At 34.2% G+C, this 17945-nt stretch overlaps 1 protein-coding gene across 5 annotated transcripts in view; it reads left to right on the top strand.

The window, feature by feature from the left end:
- The window catches only part of vps13c (vacuolar protein sorting 13 homolog C), a 101502-nt gene extending 84130 nt beyond the window's left edge, over positions 1-17372 (top strand). For 3 of the 5 annotated variants that reach the window (XM_066647847.1, XM_066647846.1, XM_066647845.1), the window contains 9 exons: positions 849-924; positions 2245-2408; positions 2544-2589; positions 2771-2894; positions 6039-6153; positions 8296-8387; positions 9699-9822; positions 10714-10794; positions 13703-17372. In XM_066647847.1, coding sequence (XP_066503944.1) covers positions 849-924; positions 2245-2408; positions 2544-2589; positions 2771-2894; positions 6039-6153; positions 8296-8387; positions 9699-9822; positions 10714-10794; positions 13703-13807 — 927 coding nt within the window. In that variant the 3' untranslated portion in view covers positions 13808-17372. Of the gene's footprint in view, positions 1-848; positions 925-2244; positions 2409-2543; positions 2590-2770; positions 2895-6038; positions 6154-7142; positions 7539-8295; positions 8388-9698; positions 9823-10713; positions 10795-13702 lie in introns of those variants that run through there. The other 2 variants (XM_066647849.1, XM_066647848.1) reach the window with 2 other exon arrangements.
- The last annotated feature ends 573 nt before the right edge of the window (positions 17373-17945 follow it).

Raw genomic sequence — 17945 nt, 5'->3', positions numbered from 1 at the left:
ACCCTGAATTGCATGCAGTTATAGACAATGAATGAATGTAAAAAAAAAAATTGCTTTATTCTTTTATTTTATTTGATTTTTAATTGTATTGTTTAAATTTGTGAACTGGGTGTGGCTCTTCTATTTTTGTTACTTTGAGCCACTTTTGATGTATGAAAAGTAATAAATTAATAAATAACATTATGATTCTTATTATTATTAATGATAGTTAATATCATTTTTATAAATATTTGAAAATTTCACTTTAATTTAAAACATACTTGCCAAAATTATTAGATCATTTTACTTGATAAATTTCCTCAAAACCAGTAAACAATGTTTAGAAAAGGTAATCACTAAATGGAAAATAGAGTATATCGATTATGATAATTTCCATTTGCAATGAATCCATTGGTCCAGTATGTCTGTATTTGCCCAGATTTGGATTGGCCTTTCTGATTGGTTAAAGTGAGCCAAACACTACTCTATGCACCTTGCATAACATCATCTAATCATCAGTGATGTGTAAAACCTGCAGTTTGTGAATGTGCACTGCCAGACTTTCCAAAGATCACTGTGGATACATGGTACAGTGAAAGGGAGAGTGACAGAGTATTGCATTAAAGCAGCAGAGAGTGCCTGCAGGATGAGGAAGAGGACGTTGATGAGGACAAGAGGAAACAGGCCTCTGATGTGCTTTGCTAGATCAAAGCTTTCCATTAAATTTATTAAAAGCCAAGTCCACTGGGAAATTGGAATTTTACGGTTTCTGTTTGCTCTTAAAAATTGCTATCTGCTCATAATCTTGCTTTGAGATCCAACCGATATGTGACGTGATATTTTAGATTATATCTTTCTGTTTTAATTAGGGGGCTGTTCAAGGGCCTGAAGAGTTTGCAGAAGGCTTTGTTATTGGTGTGCGCAGTTTGTTGGGCCATACAGTAGGTAAGCTTATCATCATGAACATGTGTTACCAGCACAGGCATTCCATTCATACACATCAATTAAATATGTTAGCAGTAGCATACTGATTTTGGGACACATTTTGTCCCAAAATATTAAATAAGCTATTTGTACAAAACAGTGGCCAACTTCAGTTTTATGAGATGTGGAATGCATGATTTAATATTCAAATAAAAATCCAAATATGTTGCTTCCTAATCGCTTTGATAACATGCCTCATAATACAGCACTTTTCAACAAATTATTTTAGCCAAATATACCCTGCAAAAGAAGACCCAAAAGATGCATTGATTTGGACGCTTGGACTGCTTGATTACCTTAAATTTGACCTGCAAAGTTTTATGAGATAAATATTATTTTTCACTTCATCTGTGAGTGGTTTTAATATTTTGATTTATTGTTGTAATATATACTTTACAACCCTATTTCTAAAACAAGTTAAGAGGCTGCACAATAAATAAAATAAATAAAAACAGAATGCAATGATGTGCAAAAGATTTTACATTTTCTACATTTCTAAATTTATAGTAATAATATGTATCCATTTTGTATTTGATATCAGCAACATTTTCATAAAAGTTTGGTCAGGCAAACAATAGACTCAATTTGAATAAGGACAAAAAAAAAAAACACTGTGAAGCATCTCACAACCACTTAGGTTGATTGCCATCAATTTAATAACATGGTTTGATATAAAAGGAGCATCCTAGAGAGTCTTTCAGAAATAAAGATGTGACAGACAGTGTGGGAAATAGCACAACAATTCAGGAATTCAATTTCTCAATGTAATACATATCTTTCATCTAAGGTATACATAACATTAAGAGAATCCAGAAACTGACTGAAGTGGAGTATATGCTAGTTGTGATCTGTGTGCCCTCTGGTGGCACTGCTTTCAAACTAGACATGAATCTGTAGAGGGAAGTGCATTGGCTCCACTTTCAGAAACACTTCTGAAAATAATTCTATGAGCACAGTTCACGCTGCATCCTCAAATGCAAGTTAAAACTCTTTCTTTTTTGGGAATGTGCATTTATGCACATGGCATTGGTGACTTCCACATCTGTGAAGGCACCATTAATGCTGAATGATATATACAGGTTTTGGAGCACTATTTTCTGCCATCCAGACGATTTATATTCCAGGACACACATCTGGTTTTGATCATTTCAATCATGCAGGGAGGGGTTGGTCAATTTTTGGCCTTGTAGCCAAGAATGAGCATTTTAATCTGAACCTTAACTTATCAAAAAAAAAAAAAAACCTGCCTCCAGACATTTTTGGTACCTTTCTTTCTGACAGGGGGTGCTGCAGGGATGGTTTCACGTATAACAGGCTCAGTTGGGAAAGGCCTGGCAGCGATCACCATGGATAAAGAATATCAGCAGAAACGCAGAGAGGAAATGAACAGACCATCCAAAGACTTTGGAGAGAGTCTGGCTAAGGGGGGCAAAGGCCTTCTGAAGGTAATTAATGCTAAGTTAACTTGAGGTCATTTGCAGGATTATATGTTATTATATCTTAGCAACAATAGCATTCTTGCTATTTTTATATTTCTGTCTAATGTGAATTTTAATTACTCTTTGGATGATTTCTTATAGGGCGTGGTTGGAGGGGTGACAGGAATTGTTACTAAACCTGTGGAGGGTATGTTTATTTATTTATATTTTTTACTCTGTTTATCTGTTTTGTTAATTTTTGGTGGGAAATAATAACATTACTTATAATAATAATAATATTAACAATACAATAATAACAATATTACTTCAATATAATGTGAATTTGATGTATGAATTTATGAATATGATTGGGTGCTCTTTGTGCACAGGTGCAAAGAAAGAAGGTGCTGCAGGCTTCTTTAAAGGCATTGGGAAGGGCTTGGTGGGAGTGGTAGCTAGACCTACAGGGGGCATTGTGGACATGGCCAGCAGCACCTTTCAGGGCATTCAGAGGTGAGACACAAACCCACACATACACCAACGTATTATGATGTGTCTTTATGTTTATCTTTTTATCATTCTAAGTGGTGATACTAATATATACAACGACAAATGTGTCACTTTTATGAGTGTAACAGAACATCTGACCACTCTGTATGTGTTATTTCTGTCAATCCATTTTTTTTTTATCTCTGTCCTGAATTTTTTTCTACATAGTATTTGGTGTTTGTTTTTGTTTTTTTTTCTTGTGTGTTTACTAATGTTGTGACTCTTTCTTTCTCATGAGTTAATACCTGGATGTGTGATTGTTCTTTTAGTTCAGTGAGTATTGTTCTGTTTGTGTATGTTTGTGAGTATGTACGTGTATTTAACTTTTGGGTTTGGGGAGTGTGTGGTTGAGGTTGAATGGCCCCTAACATTCAGAATGCTTGTTCTCAAAAAAAAAAGAAAGAAAGAAAAAAAACCCCACATTGTAGAGGTTTGCTGGCATGAATGTTTTTCCTGCAGAGAAGTGAATGGTATCAAAATAAGCATTGCATCGTGGATAACACAGGATACAAATTGTGGTAGAGTGCATCATTCTGCCTAAATTTACTGTAGTACAATGAATATATCTCAGTTGAAATGACTGAATGTACTTGAACATGTGCCTCTTGCCCTGACATTTTAACATAGCTACTGACCTCCCCTTTCCTCAATGGCCAAAGGCAAGTCTGATGAGCATAACAACATAGAGAGAAGTGAACTAGGAGCCATGTACACAATTTCAGATTTGATTTTGAATCCTGGATTGGGGAAGTGGTTGAGTCATCCACTCAACGTCTCGTTATTTATCAGTATGAGAGGGTTATATTCACCATATACTCAGGACAAAATGTGCCAAACTGTCACTGAAGCCCCCTCATTGCACAGCTATTAAATAACATGAGAAAATGACTGCAGCACCAATTAAAGGTGGAACAGAAAAGGCGCCAAATATCAGGCTGACTTCAGGTTAGTTTTAGGGTTGTTTTTTTTTTTTTTTTAGTTATAGCTGTAGTTTAACTTTCACATAAATATTGATTATAAATCTCTTGTGTATAATGTTCATGGTGACACAGTGATATTTTTTAATCCTTTATTTATTTATTTATTTTTTTTTTGTCTAAAACCAATATAAACATGTTTGGTAGCAAAAAAATTGAACTGCATCCATTATAAGAAGTCAAGCAAAACCATGTATCTCTATTTTTATTTCTATGTATTTTTTGGTCATAATTGGAAAACACCAGCTGCCTTTGAAAGCAAGTGAAATTTTCATTTCAATCTAGTAACAGAAATAAGCCATGAGTGCTTGTAATTACATACATTGATATTATTTGATATTGAACTTTAATATTGATGTTTTTTGAAGGCACTTTTTTGGAGATACAAGGTTTGTATCTAGCAGCAACAATTTTTGGCATTTGTCTTTCTCTGCATGTAATGCTCATCAGACATGGTGCACTGCACGAGCTAAAACTGCACTGCTGATAATTTGACCTGTGTGATACAGCACTGCAAGGTCTTTGCCAGGACCAATTAAGGTCCAGCCCCTCCAGTGGCAAAGGAGCATCTTCATTCCCATGACTCAGTGACTAAGTCTACCAGTAACACTGACCGCTTCTTCCATTCCCTTGATCCCTTAGAACTTAACGGCTAATCAGATCATGTTGTATGGTATACTTACCCTTGGCTTTCTCATGTGTTCTTATTACCAGACACACGTCAGTGCCCTTAGATTTTATAATATTTAATAAATAAATAAATAATTTAAATCACAACCATCCATCCATCTGTCTGCACCATGCGCACCTGAGCACACTCTTTTTCTGTTTAAACTTATGTTCTTGTTATTCCATGCCTACACTATAGAGGTAACATAAGGTGAGAGAACACACAAGGGTCAGAAATTGCATGTAATGGTATCATTAAAGGATAAGCTATAATATATGTGTCTCTTTTTTCTATATTAACATTATATGCTATAGTAGGGTAACTAATGATGATTATAGGAGTATAGCTTATGGAAATAAATATGTATCAAATTTTGTTTTATTTATGTTATTGCATAGGTGTATCTTGATTAAAAGATGAATTTATCATATGTGCATTTTCGTAAGTCGTAATGTTGTAATCCATCTGTGACAGACTCCATTTCCAGTAATTTTATACTTGTTGATGTAAATGTGTAACTAAATGATAAAGTATTATATTGTATAGGACTAAATATTATGCTTAAGGCAATTATACAACTGTGTATATTTCTGTAGAATTGTATAGAGATATGATGCTGAAAATATAATGTTTATTTTATGCAGCATCATTTAACATAACTGCACCCCACTGGATTTAGCTAACTCCACCACTTGTTCAAATCTGGAAAATACTCAAAGGTGGGAGGGGTATTTTGAGCAGTGTCATTGGGGGCAGTACTATTGATTGACTGGTTTGCACATCTGGGCCAGTAGCAGAGCTGAACCAGAGGGGGCACTGCAGAGGCAAAACTGAGCACAACAAAAATGTTACTTTGACAATTTGGAAAAAAGTGTGCAAATTGTAACAAGGCTGGTATATCGTATGACTGAGCAGAACATTTCAGCTGTTCATGACCTCATTTCATAAGATTACTCTTTAAAGGAACACTATGTAATATTTTTTCCTTAAAATTACAGCTTCAAAATCACTGTGATGCTTAACTGACCTCTCATAGGCAGATCAGAGCCTCTGTCATTCCTACGGTAAAAATGAATTACACTAGAGAGAGTTCCAGGAGCAAAAATCTCAAAACTTACCTAGTGTTCCATCAAGTCAAGTTTATGGAACTTTCCAAATACACTTTTGAATACAAACTCACCATATGCTTTAAACGTAAATTTGTATATAGTTATAAACATTTGTTTATAATTTTAGGCATAAGCTCCTGCATGAGTGTACTATAAAGGACAGGGCAGGTTATTTTGAAAATATACAAATGAGTTCTTTCTCCAAAATGAGCTATATAATTTGCCCAGTGCTCATTTTCTATAACTGGTTTGTCATATTTAAAAGCCACACTATTATTCCTTAGGAGAAGTATAAGATTACTGTTCAGAAAGGTTAAGATGGTAGTAAGTAATTGCAGATGTTGATTGACAGAGTGGCGGAGTCCACGGAGGAGGTGACGAAGCTGCGACCTGTCCGGCTGATACGAGAAGATGGCATCATTCGCCCCTACGACCAGCAAGAGTCGCAGGGCTACGACCTTTTTCAGGTGAGAGCATACTTTTTTTTAACCACTATCTTTACAACTCTCAGTACCTTGTATAAAAATAACTTTATTCAAAATTACTTTATTATTACATTATACTAACAACTAGTGGCCTGAATATATGAGATTTTGTACTAAACCTATTTTAAACTTGGTCTTATATTTAATCCAAATTTAAACATGGTCCCATTAGCAGAACCGCTCTGTGGAGCATACACTCATTGTGAGTAGCACTTTGTAGAAAAATATTGATTGATAAAAATGATTTGATGCTCCATTAGTGCATTATGTTTTTTTTTCATTGCATGGTACCTATTCAACATTGCTCAGCTCGGCTCTACACGCTGTTTGGTTACAGTGGCTCCCCCTGAAATGTAGCCTGTAATGTTGAAAGACATGTCTCTAATACGAGCTGTGGACTTTGGTAATCATAACAACAGTGGAAATAATGTTAAGCATCATTTACTCATCGTGTATTCACATGTTTTTGCTGTTTTTTGGGACCGAACGCAGCTCTGTGCATGAGTTCAGACAGATAAGTAGATTTTCTGTTCCTTGTTGCACAGTTCTGATGTATTATTCCATCAACCACCATTTAGAAACATGAGCGAGCAGGGACTAAAAATAACCCGGTTCTAGGTACCAGGCACCAAATTTGCCTAATGGAAAGGCAAAAAATCCAGTTGAGTAGGTACCATGAAGTGGAAATTAAATTAAATATTAGGGATGTAGTATTATATATCCAGTCCATATTTCAAATCCATTCACAATATTGAATAAATTTTAAAATGTTCTTGTAATATTTTGAACAAATCTTGAATGAAGACAAATGTTGACTAAAGTAAATTAATATTGTTTTGTTTTCTGCCAAAATAGTACCTTTTCTGCATCATTTCTGGTCTTGTACTTCTTTCTTTGTTTTGTTTTTTATCTTCCTCTGGCTTCTAATATTTATTCCCTTTTTTTTCCTTTCTTCCATTTCCTTCATGCAGCCGGAGGAGAAGTAATGGTTGTGGGGGGGCAGGGTCTATAGGGGCTAAAAATCCATTTATTTAGAGCTAAGTTCAGTTGTAGACTTTTGATTTATATTGTTAAATTGGCAAAACTGTTGATTCAGTACTTTGTCCAGATTTATCTGACTATGTCTGAATGTTAATTGATTTAAATAATGTACATTATGTATAATGTAGTGGATAAGCATAATACTAATTTTGTGTCCCAAACTTTCTGTTTAATGGCTCTTGATTTGTCCTAAAGTTGTACTGTATTTTTTTTTTTTTGACAGATAAAGGAAATGTTGCCAAAAAAAAAAAAATACTTTGATACCTCACTCATTTTTACTTGCTGAAATATCTTATTTTGTCCACATTTTAAAATAAGTTAATGCCAAATGCTCATAAATGCATATTGCTTTGTACTGTTTCCTTTTTCAAATATATATGAAAATCTATAGGAGAAATAAAAATAAAAATATTTGAAATGTCAATAATAATAACAGCAAATTTACATAAATTAATGTTGATTTATTAAATGAAAAAAGAGAGATGGAATGTGTTTTTTATTTTTCTGAATTTCATTTTCAAGTTTTTGAACATTGTGTATGTATATTCATATTTTCATTCATCTCAAATTGGTTACTTAAATACAGGTCCAAGAAAATAATAATATTTATGCATAATGAGTGGGAATTTATATCAATATATGCAAATGTAGTTTTCATTTATAAACAATGAATATTTCAATATCTAATGAAGCATGACCAATTTGCTGTAACCAATTTCATGTATTTTCCTATATAGGCCTAATTTGTAATACCTCATATAACAGTGCTATGTTGCACACATTTTAATTGCCTTGAAATGATGCACACATTTTAAGTACATGTGACTGTACTGTGTTTTGGTGTAAGGTGTTATTTAATTTTACTTGTTTAAAATATTGCTTGATTTCAGTGATCTGTCAAAAATATCCCTGAGATCTGGAATAAATATGCCAATATATGATTATGCTCAGAATGTTTTATTTAAACAGGAAAAGGTTAAAAATGCTTCTCTAAAATGTTGCCTTATTTATCAAATTGAAGTGAGTCAAAGTTTTGTTTTATTATTTGAGCTTTTGTTGGACTAAAAGTGTATATTTTTTCAGAGGTCAGAGATTAAACAACTTGATGGAGAATTCTTCAGAGAGCACTATGTGTATCCTGGACACAGAAAAACCAGCATAATTGTTACAAACAGGTACTCAAACATCACAATATAACAATTACATTTCACCCCCACCTCCACTCCCATAGTTGCGTGTCTATATAGATAGGTAAATATCGTTTAGCAAAACAAATTACTGCATGAAAGAGATATCATTGGTCAACAGAGGTGAAAGTCCAACAGTGCAAAGGTATCTAATAGGTGACATACTTGTCTGCAACAAGTTATAAAGCTGTCACAATATTATATTAATATATTTTCCTTCTACACAAGAAAGAACTTAATGAATTGGGTTTTGGCAGCCAAACAGGTGGCCTAAGATCACTAAATATCATCTGTAAAGCTGTTAAAAACTCTGAAGCAGTGAAAAGGCATTCTGTGGGGTAATGAATCACTGTATATCATCTACAAGACAATGGTATGCTGGATGCGAGAATGCTCCTTACCTGAACTGTAAAATTCTGTGGGGGAGGAATGATGACCTGGGATTGGGTTTTTCTTTTTTTTTTTTTTTTTTCTTTTTTCTCTCTCTCCCATGATCTTAGTTTGAGTAAACCAAAAAGAATTTTCTGCAGTCAGCTTGCAACACTTTGAGGTTTTCATCCCCACTAACAAAGCAAGTCTACAAAAAGATGGTTTGTGAATTAACATCTACCTAGTGCTTTTGTGATTGAATGGGAACATATCCCTACAGCCATGTCAAAATGTTATTTTGTTAAAGGCCATTCAATAAGTATGGATATGGTGTTCAGGTATCCACATGCCTTTGCCCATGTAGTGTGTAATAAAGGAGCACTAGGTAAGATTTATTATTATTATTATTCTCTCCCTCTCTCCTTGGCCTCCCATAATGTCTTTAGAGCACTGTACTGAAATCATTAGTGAGAGGTAGGGGGCTGGGTGGTTTCCTACCTTCCTCCAAAAGATACATAGTGCATTTCCTGCAGTGCTGAGCCGAGAATAGCAAAGAGAGTGTCTCTACTTTTACCCTACAATTATTCCTTCTTTTTTTTTCAATGTAAGAATATTACATAGTTTTTGTTTAGCATATAGTTATTGTTTATTTTTTAAATATATAGGACAACTAGTATTTTCAGCAGAGGTGAGAAATGTAAAAATCCTCCCTGGGATTGCATTCTAACTGTTTGGCTTCTCTAATCAACACAAACCCACTTCAAGTTTTGTCAGGCAATTGTTTTCTGCTTCAGGTCTGAATTTGCCACCTCTCTCTTCCAAAGGGTTTAAAGAATTTAATTTCTTTAGCTTCTTTACTCGACATGAACAATTTTCTGCTGCCAATGTTTTAATATTTTGTTAATATGACTGTATTTATTTCTCCTGCAGGAGAGTGATGTGTGTTAAAGAGATCGACTTGATTGGGCATTTCAACAAAGAATGGGAGTGCCAGTTCGAACATTTTCAGCAACCACCTTCTGTAGATGGTGGAGATTTGAAGATTTATTGCAAGGTGCAGAATGAGCATATATAATACTTTGTCTCAATATGAACAAGCATGTGTAGTTACACAGAAGAACCAAAACATTAAGACCACCTTCCCAATATACTGCTCATGTTGGTGTCTCTTGATTTAGGCAGTGGACAGGTGTCAGCATCCACAGGGGGCCACAGTTTTCTTTTTCAGACTAGATGGCATTACTCTGCTACTCTATTCACCAAACTTTTTCTGCAGTGCCACTTTTTTGTAGATAAGAATATTTTAAGCCCCCCTCTCTGACACACAGTGCTAGCATTGCTCAAACACTCTTCATTCATTTGCCTTTCTGGGCTGCCCTCTGCAATAGTCCCACATTTTAGGAACTACTGATCTAATATATCCCAGAGCCCATTGATCTCTTACTGCCTTAATGTTCCAGAACCCACTGTTCTCTTACTTATCCCAGAACCCACTGTTCTCTTACTCATATATCCCAGATGTCACTTGTGTCTTACTGTTCAATCTATCCCTGAACACATTAGCATTTAATATATGCCAGAACCCACTGTTCAATTATAATCTAATATATCTCAGTACCAACTATTCTCTTGTCTTCTAATACATCCCAGAACCGACCGTAATATATCACAAAACAGACTCCTCTCCAACCACCTCATATATTTAAGAACCCACCGTTGAATTGCCATCTAAAGCATCTCAGAAACAAATGTTCTCTAACATTTCAGTATATATCCCAGGACTGACTAGGCACAATTTTTATGTGGTGATCAGTATAATTTCCTTCATCTGTAAATGGTCTTAATATTTCATCACTGATGCATGTAATGTATCACAAGTGTGTTTAAAAAAAAAAAAAAAAAGAAAAAAGGAATTGGCCTGACACTCTGTTTGCTGCATATTTAGGAGCAGAATAAACTGAAAATCCTGAAGGATGGCCATGTTCCAGTGAGGGTCATACACCTTCAGCAGACAGCCTTGGCAGAGGTAACTCTCATCATGGAGTTCATCTGATGTTTATAATACTGTGATAAGCTTGTGGTTTGGCAGTATTAAAAATGACAACTGTCATTTTATTATTCATAATAAGTGCAGGATGAGTCTAAAGTCACAGGACAAACTTTAATCTAAATACCCCAGCAAGTAATGGTCGAGGGGGCCTATCTTTTAGGCTATGCCTCCATATTAGATTAAAGTTATCAAAGAAATAAAAGGGTGTCCTGCACTAATTCCCTCACCCTGTAGTTTGAAAATGGCTAGAGAATGAGTTCCATCAATGAAAAAGTGCTGCAAAAGCCTATGCATTGATTTGGTCTGTTCCTGGGGATAACACTGTATCCAATAATATGTGTGAGTTTTGGTTTAGACAATTTAAAAATGGTGACTTTGATGCGAGTGATCATGAAAATATCATATTAATACTAATTTTTAGAGATTTTAAGAAATAGTGGTTTCTACAAACAAGCAGTATGTAATGTTTTTAATATGAAGCAAATTATGTTTAGCCATAAACTCCTTTCTAACATTTCAGCAGGGTTTAGGTGTAAAATCCATAATTTCATGACCTTTGCAGTGCATCTGTAATTAGCTCTTTATCTGCAGTATCTCAAGCTGAGGCTAAGCAAAAAAACTGCTAGGATCAAGTCATAAGCCAGAGCAAGCTAAAATTACTGAAGACTCTCATTGCACAAGCAAATTAAATTCCGAAGTTGAAATCTCCATTTGTAATATAAAGGAAAAAGTTGAAACAAAAAAACAACAGTTTAAAATTGTTAAATTACAATAATTGGTAAAAATACTTTTGGCTAACAAGATATGACATATTGAGCTCCAATTGTGTTCATAACTGTTACACAATTCTGGTTTAACACTTGTTCCCATTTCACATAGTCATACACTGCAATAACCACAAAACCCTGTCCAAATGATTCGGCAGTGCTAAGCAACAGTTCAGTGTTCTTACTGCAGCATAGAGGTTGTATTTTCCTGCTGCACAGTATAATGCCTTGGTTCAATGTCTGTGCTGAAAGAATCCTAGAAACGCTGATGTTAATCCTCTGTCTGCAGCTAAATCTCTGGATATGAAGGTCGGGCTTTGGCTTGCTGTGAGATAAAAAAAAAATTGAGCCTGACTAGTCGCTCCCTTGCTGTGATATTGTCAGCTAACAGCCTGTCGTATGTTACTTAATCTAAATTATTCTGTACATGTCAAGCTATGGTTTTATTTACTTTCATAATCTGGGTTATACATTATATTGGGAGGAGGTAGCAATTTGAAATTTAGCTTACCGGACTCATGCTCTGTGACGTCATTGTAATGCTAACACCAAATGGTGCTCTATATATACATGTAATTTTGGATCTGATACATGTAGTGTGTGTGTAAATGAAGTTCTTCCTCACAGTTGAACAGAGTGTGTGTATCAACCATTTGACAACACTGGGCGGCATGGTGGCGCAGCAGGTAGTGTCGCATTCACACAGCTTCAGGGATGTGGAGGTTTTGGGTTCAAGTCCCGCTCCGAGTGACTGTCTGTGAGGAGTTAAGTGTGTTCTCCCTGTGTCCGTGTGGGTTTCCTCTGGGTGCTACGGTTTCTTCCCACTGTCCAAAAACACACGTTGGTAGGTGGATTGGCGACTTTCCATTGGCGAAGTTTCCATAGGTGTGAGTGTTTGTCACCCTGTGAAGGACTGGGGCCCCCTCCAGGGTGTGTTCCCACCTTACACCCAGTAATTCCGGGTAGGTTCCAGGTCCACCATAACCCGTAACTGGACAGTGAATGAATGAATGGATATAGAGACTTCTGTGCTTTAACTCTTACAGAACACAATATAACCAGTATACACAGCTATATCTGTCTTTAAATCCAGCCCTCTCTGTTGATAAGTTGATTTCCACTCACACATTTTTATTTGTATTAGGTGTAAAAAAATTTTTTTTTTATGTGACATGTATTTGTAATTCAATTGGTAATGTGTGGGGTAAATATGGTAAATGTTATGTAGTATTAAAAATGACAATAGTATTTTTATTTTAAAAAAAAGTATTAATAGGCTAGGATCATGATCACTAACAAAATCAAAATCACCAATTTAAATCATCGAAACCAAACCTAACATCTATATTTGGATACAGTATTATCCCCAGTAACAGAACATATCTATGCACATGCTTTTACAGCACTTTTTTCTTGATGGAACTCAAATGCAGAGAGGAATAAATTCTTCTCACTTACCATTTCCAATGACTGAATAAAATGACAATTGTTGTTTTTAATACTACATCACAATTACCACAATATGCCAAAAGAGCTGGAGAATGTTTGTATTACAATGATACATTACACATAAAACACGTTAAAACCTATTTACATCAAACTGTTGCATTGTCATTTGGTTTGTGTCTGAAAACAAACATTCAGAATTTAGTCATATTTTATTGGTATTGTAATGAAAAAAATAATAAACTGATTTTTTGTTCTGAACTTCTGAAAACAATTGGATATTATTGCAATCCATCCAGTAATAATAATAAAGCCACCAAATCTTCTAATGCTGTGCTTGAACATGGTCCAGAATATTTTTTAAGTGTTTTAGAGAAAAAAATTAAATTGTGTTAATAAAAATTATTTTTGTGAAATATGCCTGCCTAAAAACACTTTGAAGTCAGAATGGTTCACAGTATTAGTGATAGACCAGACATTCAATTTATTTAATGTCTCTATAGCTTTGGTTTTCAAACTGTGCTTTAGAGACCTCCAGGACCACAACACTTGTGGGGTATGGAAGCTATGAGTTGTTATGAGAATCACTGCTTTGAAAGCTCTTTTACAGTAAGATACAGTCCATACCAACCCAAAGCCTGAAGCCTTAAACACTATCTTCTGCTTCACAGAAACTAAAAGATGCCATCCAGAATGCCCGGGTGGCACAGCAGCAGCATCAGATGGTCCGCCAGAAATCCCAGCGCTTCCTCAAAACCCAGCAGAGCATTCGGTGACCACAGCTCTTTGCTGCCCTTTACTGCTGTAGCACAAACACAGCACAGCATTTAAACAGGGTTTACAGTTCTGCTGTGACATTTATATTCAACATGGTCAACATATTACTTCTGTATCCCCATCAGACAAAAATATTCTGTCTGCAAAACAGATAACTCTACAGAAGATAACATTCTGTAACTTTAATAAGGCCACATAAGACACATGCATAAACGTTTCATGACAACTGACATAATGTATACTCTATTTTAGTCAATTTCATCCTGGAAATGTTTTAAGAACTGATTCATGTTAAATAAGCCTTCATAGATGTTTAAGTATTGTCATATATCTTTATGAATGAAACAATACTGTAAAGTGTTACCAAATATTCTTATTTCATGAAAAAAAAATTCTAAGTAGTTTTTCAAGAAAAAAGAAATCAAGGACAACAATGGAGATAAGAGGTTTTTGCATGGCATCAACAAGAAGCAGTATAAATCAGTTTTAAAGCCTTTTTATGTAACATATTACTGTAATTCAAAATGCAATCATTCTGCTCTTATGTCATTTCATTGTAATTAAAAATGACAATTGTCATTTTATAAAAAAAAAAATAATAATAACATGCTACATTCACGATCACTACCATCTTTAATTTGTTAAAAAAAAAAAACCTGACACATGTCTGGTACAATATTATCCCCAAGAACAGATAGTGATGAATATATTTTTCTCACTTGCCATTTTCAGATTTTCATTTTTAGATAATTTTTTGGTGAATAAAATGAAAATTGTCATTTTTAATACTGTGCAAAATTTACCATAAAATGAGCAGGAGAATGTTTGAATTTTGAATTAAAATAGTTACACACTTTAAAACTTGTGCAGGTGTAATATATACATCATAAGCTCAGAAAAAAGATTAGTCCAGCAACCTGTTTTTTTGTTTTGTTTGTTTGTTTTCTTTTTGTCTTTTTTAAATGTTGAATTTAGGTCTAAAAAATTATGATTCATGCAGCTTTAGCTTCAAGCACTTATGCACTTGTGGTAAATGAAGAGCAATCCTATTTTTATGGCCATGAAAATCTCACTGGGCATCATGATGTATCATTGTCCTTTTGTTTGATTTAACACAATTAATACGTCCTGCTGTGTCACTGAAGGATTTTTTTCAGATTATATTTCCTTCCTCTTTGATTTGTTCCTTTGCGGTTGTGTTCTTTCTATCCGTGAGTCTTTGAGATCTACCTGTAGTTGTAATGCACCCTGTGTGTTTCTGAAAAATTACTTTAGTATGTGCAGTGGGATTTAGGAGAAATGGGAGAGTAAACACAATAGTCAGATGTTGATCTAATACTAGAAGTTTAATTCACAATTCAATAGATTCCTTTCCAAGTCCTCTACTAGTTTTGTTTTTGTCAAAATGTACCACTCATTTAACTTGATACCTGAAATATTGCAGTATTTCTCTGATTGATATAATTAACAAACCATGTCACTGTCAATAATTAGGTGTTTTGGATCAGGGAACTTGATGGCATTGTTTTTCCTGTGAAGATAAATATTGTATGAATTTCCAATTTGAGTGATGGAAAATGCTGTTGTTGATGGAAGAAGGTATGCTGGCTTTATGTATCCTTTGAGGTTTTGCACTTTATTATTTTCCTATTGAAGAACAAAGAATATTTTAAATAGAGGAGAATTTATGGAATTCTGTTCTGAAAAGAAATGTTTTCATTCTGCAGATGAGAATCTAGCACACTAAAGACAAATTATCTGAAAATGCAATAAAATTCTTTCATGGTCAGGAATATTTAATGTAGTACAACGCATTTTTTCTTCAGCTGAGTTGTATAAATTTAACTGTTGCATACAAATAAGAAGTAAGAACTCAACTAAATAATTTTTTAATTAAAGTTTAGTGTGTCCACTTTTGAGGATATATTCATGATAAAATCCCCTAAAATGTACACAGTAACACTACTAAGACGTAGCAGGAATGTACTTTAGTCACAGTTTGCATGTTATTAACTGCAGTATGTCCAGTTATACAGTACACTGTAATAAAGAACAGCATAGAGTTTTCATTTTTTTCACAATTTGAATTTTTAACAAGAGGGTTGATGTATGTACCAATCATTTACATATTATTACACAATTTTTTTTAGTGTTTATGTACCATCACCAAGTACTTACAAAATATTTCATTCCAAACTAGGCACAGTGCAGCTCTGCAAAATGGTTCAGCACAGGTTTGTCTATATTAGCCCTTGTCTCTTGCTTGACCCTGTTGCACCTTTTACACTGAGGACAGATGCCCCTGGACCCCCTGTATATCGCACTGTGGGACTGGCCTAGAGGAGATGCATGGACGAACTTCATTAGCTCCAACATGGAATGGGTGACTCTCCACAATGTCGTGTACAGTTGAATTACATTTGATACCACTATCAAATGTATATAATATATGTTGCTGCATGTGCAAACTAGTATACAAACACAAGCACCATATTCTATATTCATATTGTGCTGAGCAGTAGCTAGGACCAGGCCTAATTCCTAAACCTTAATATAGCTATATCATTTTTATATGATAAGATATACAATGTAAGGTTAAGGTTACATTTTGAATTCCTGTAGATAACCAGTTCTGCCAAAATAAGAAATATATAAAATAAATATGAATAATCATTGCCATATAGAAATAAAATAACAACTGTTGAAAAACAAAATTATCTTATGTTTTTCAACAGCTGTTATTTTATTTCTAACACATGACATATTTCTATAGCCACATGCAGAATATGTATCAAAATGTTGGATATCTTAACACAAAAGCAATATGATTTTGTATTTAAAGAACTAAATGCTGAAATTCCTGTCAGACCAAACTGAAACACTCATAATTAAATATATTGCATCACACGTGGCAAACAAGAACATTCCTATAGGATATACAGTACACTGTAATTGCATGGCAAGGCAATGTAATCACTGTCCAGTTGCAACTTGCTACTGAACTGGGGGCGTAGTTGAGAAACTAAGCAGAAATAAACAAATCCACTGAAAATGTCTATTCGCAGTAGACTGAAAGAACAAATAAACACACTATCTTCAGGTTCAGAATGGTGAAGTACAGATGATTATGTGCTTTTCAAAGATAAGTGTTTTGTGGATTACATGGGGCAGGTCCTTTCAGTCAGAGGAGAACACTTCCAAGAAAGGAGTTTGGTGGGTTCTCCAGCTTCTACTCAGTTTCCATTCCACCCTAAATTTTTCTGTATTTACATTCTAAATTCTAAATCAGTGAATTATCCACATTAAAACTTGATTTTTAATAAACTGACAATACTCAAGTAACTTTCTTCAGATGCTTAACTTTTTGTAATTCCACTTTATGAAATAAATAATTGAGAAGAGTTTATGCTTATTACTTATTGCAAATAAGTTACAGAGCTGAAGCAAAAGTAGAGCTTAATTTCCTTGTGTGATTATTAGGAGTCCTTTAATTCATTTTACGTATTTTCACCTTACATTCTCTTTCCTCATGCACATTAATAACTGTTAATTAACTGTTTACTGCTAATAAATTGCTCATCAATTGTTCTTAATGATTATTGACTAGAAATATAATAAATCTATGCATTCTTATTGCATGTTTCTGTGTAATTTTTCAATTTGAAATGTTCTTGTCCAAATTATGAAATATTATTAACCTTTATTTAACCAGGAAAAAAAATCAGTGTAATGCTGGAGTTTTGGTCAGGAGAAAGAATTGTGCTTGGTTTGATAAATAGAGTTTTACTCTGTTTTATACAGCCACACAGCAAATCACATCTCTGCTGTGATGTCCCCATTCTGTCTGATTTACTGTCCAAACACAAAAACCACTGGGCAAATAACTGGTTTGCCAAGCTGACCAATCCAGCTTTAGAGTGAGGTTAGGACCACCCACCCAATTAACATATACATGAAAAAAATTGAAATGTAGAAATATCATAAATCATTTTGGCTAAATGTAGAAATGTGGAAATATAGAAATGTAAGACATTCTGCACATTTATTATGTATTTATTGCATTATTATTATTATTTATTTTTGCATTTATTTATATATACTTAGGTCTTTTTTCATCCTACACATTTTAACACTGCT

This window comes from Hoplias malabaricus, chromosome 16 (assembly GCF_029633855.1).
Source record: "Hoplias malabaricus isolate fHopMal1 chromosome 16, fHopMal1.hap1, whole genome shotgun sequence".
NCBI lineage: Eukaryota > Metazoa > Chordata > Actinopteri > Characiformes > Erythrinidae > Hoplias > Hoplias malabaricus.
Note: the sequence above shows the minus strand (reverse complement) of the source record. Positions and strands in the feature narration are given on the sequence as shown.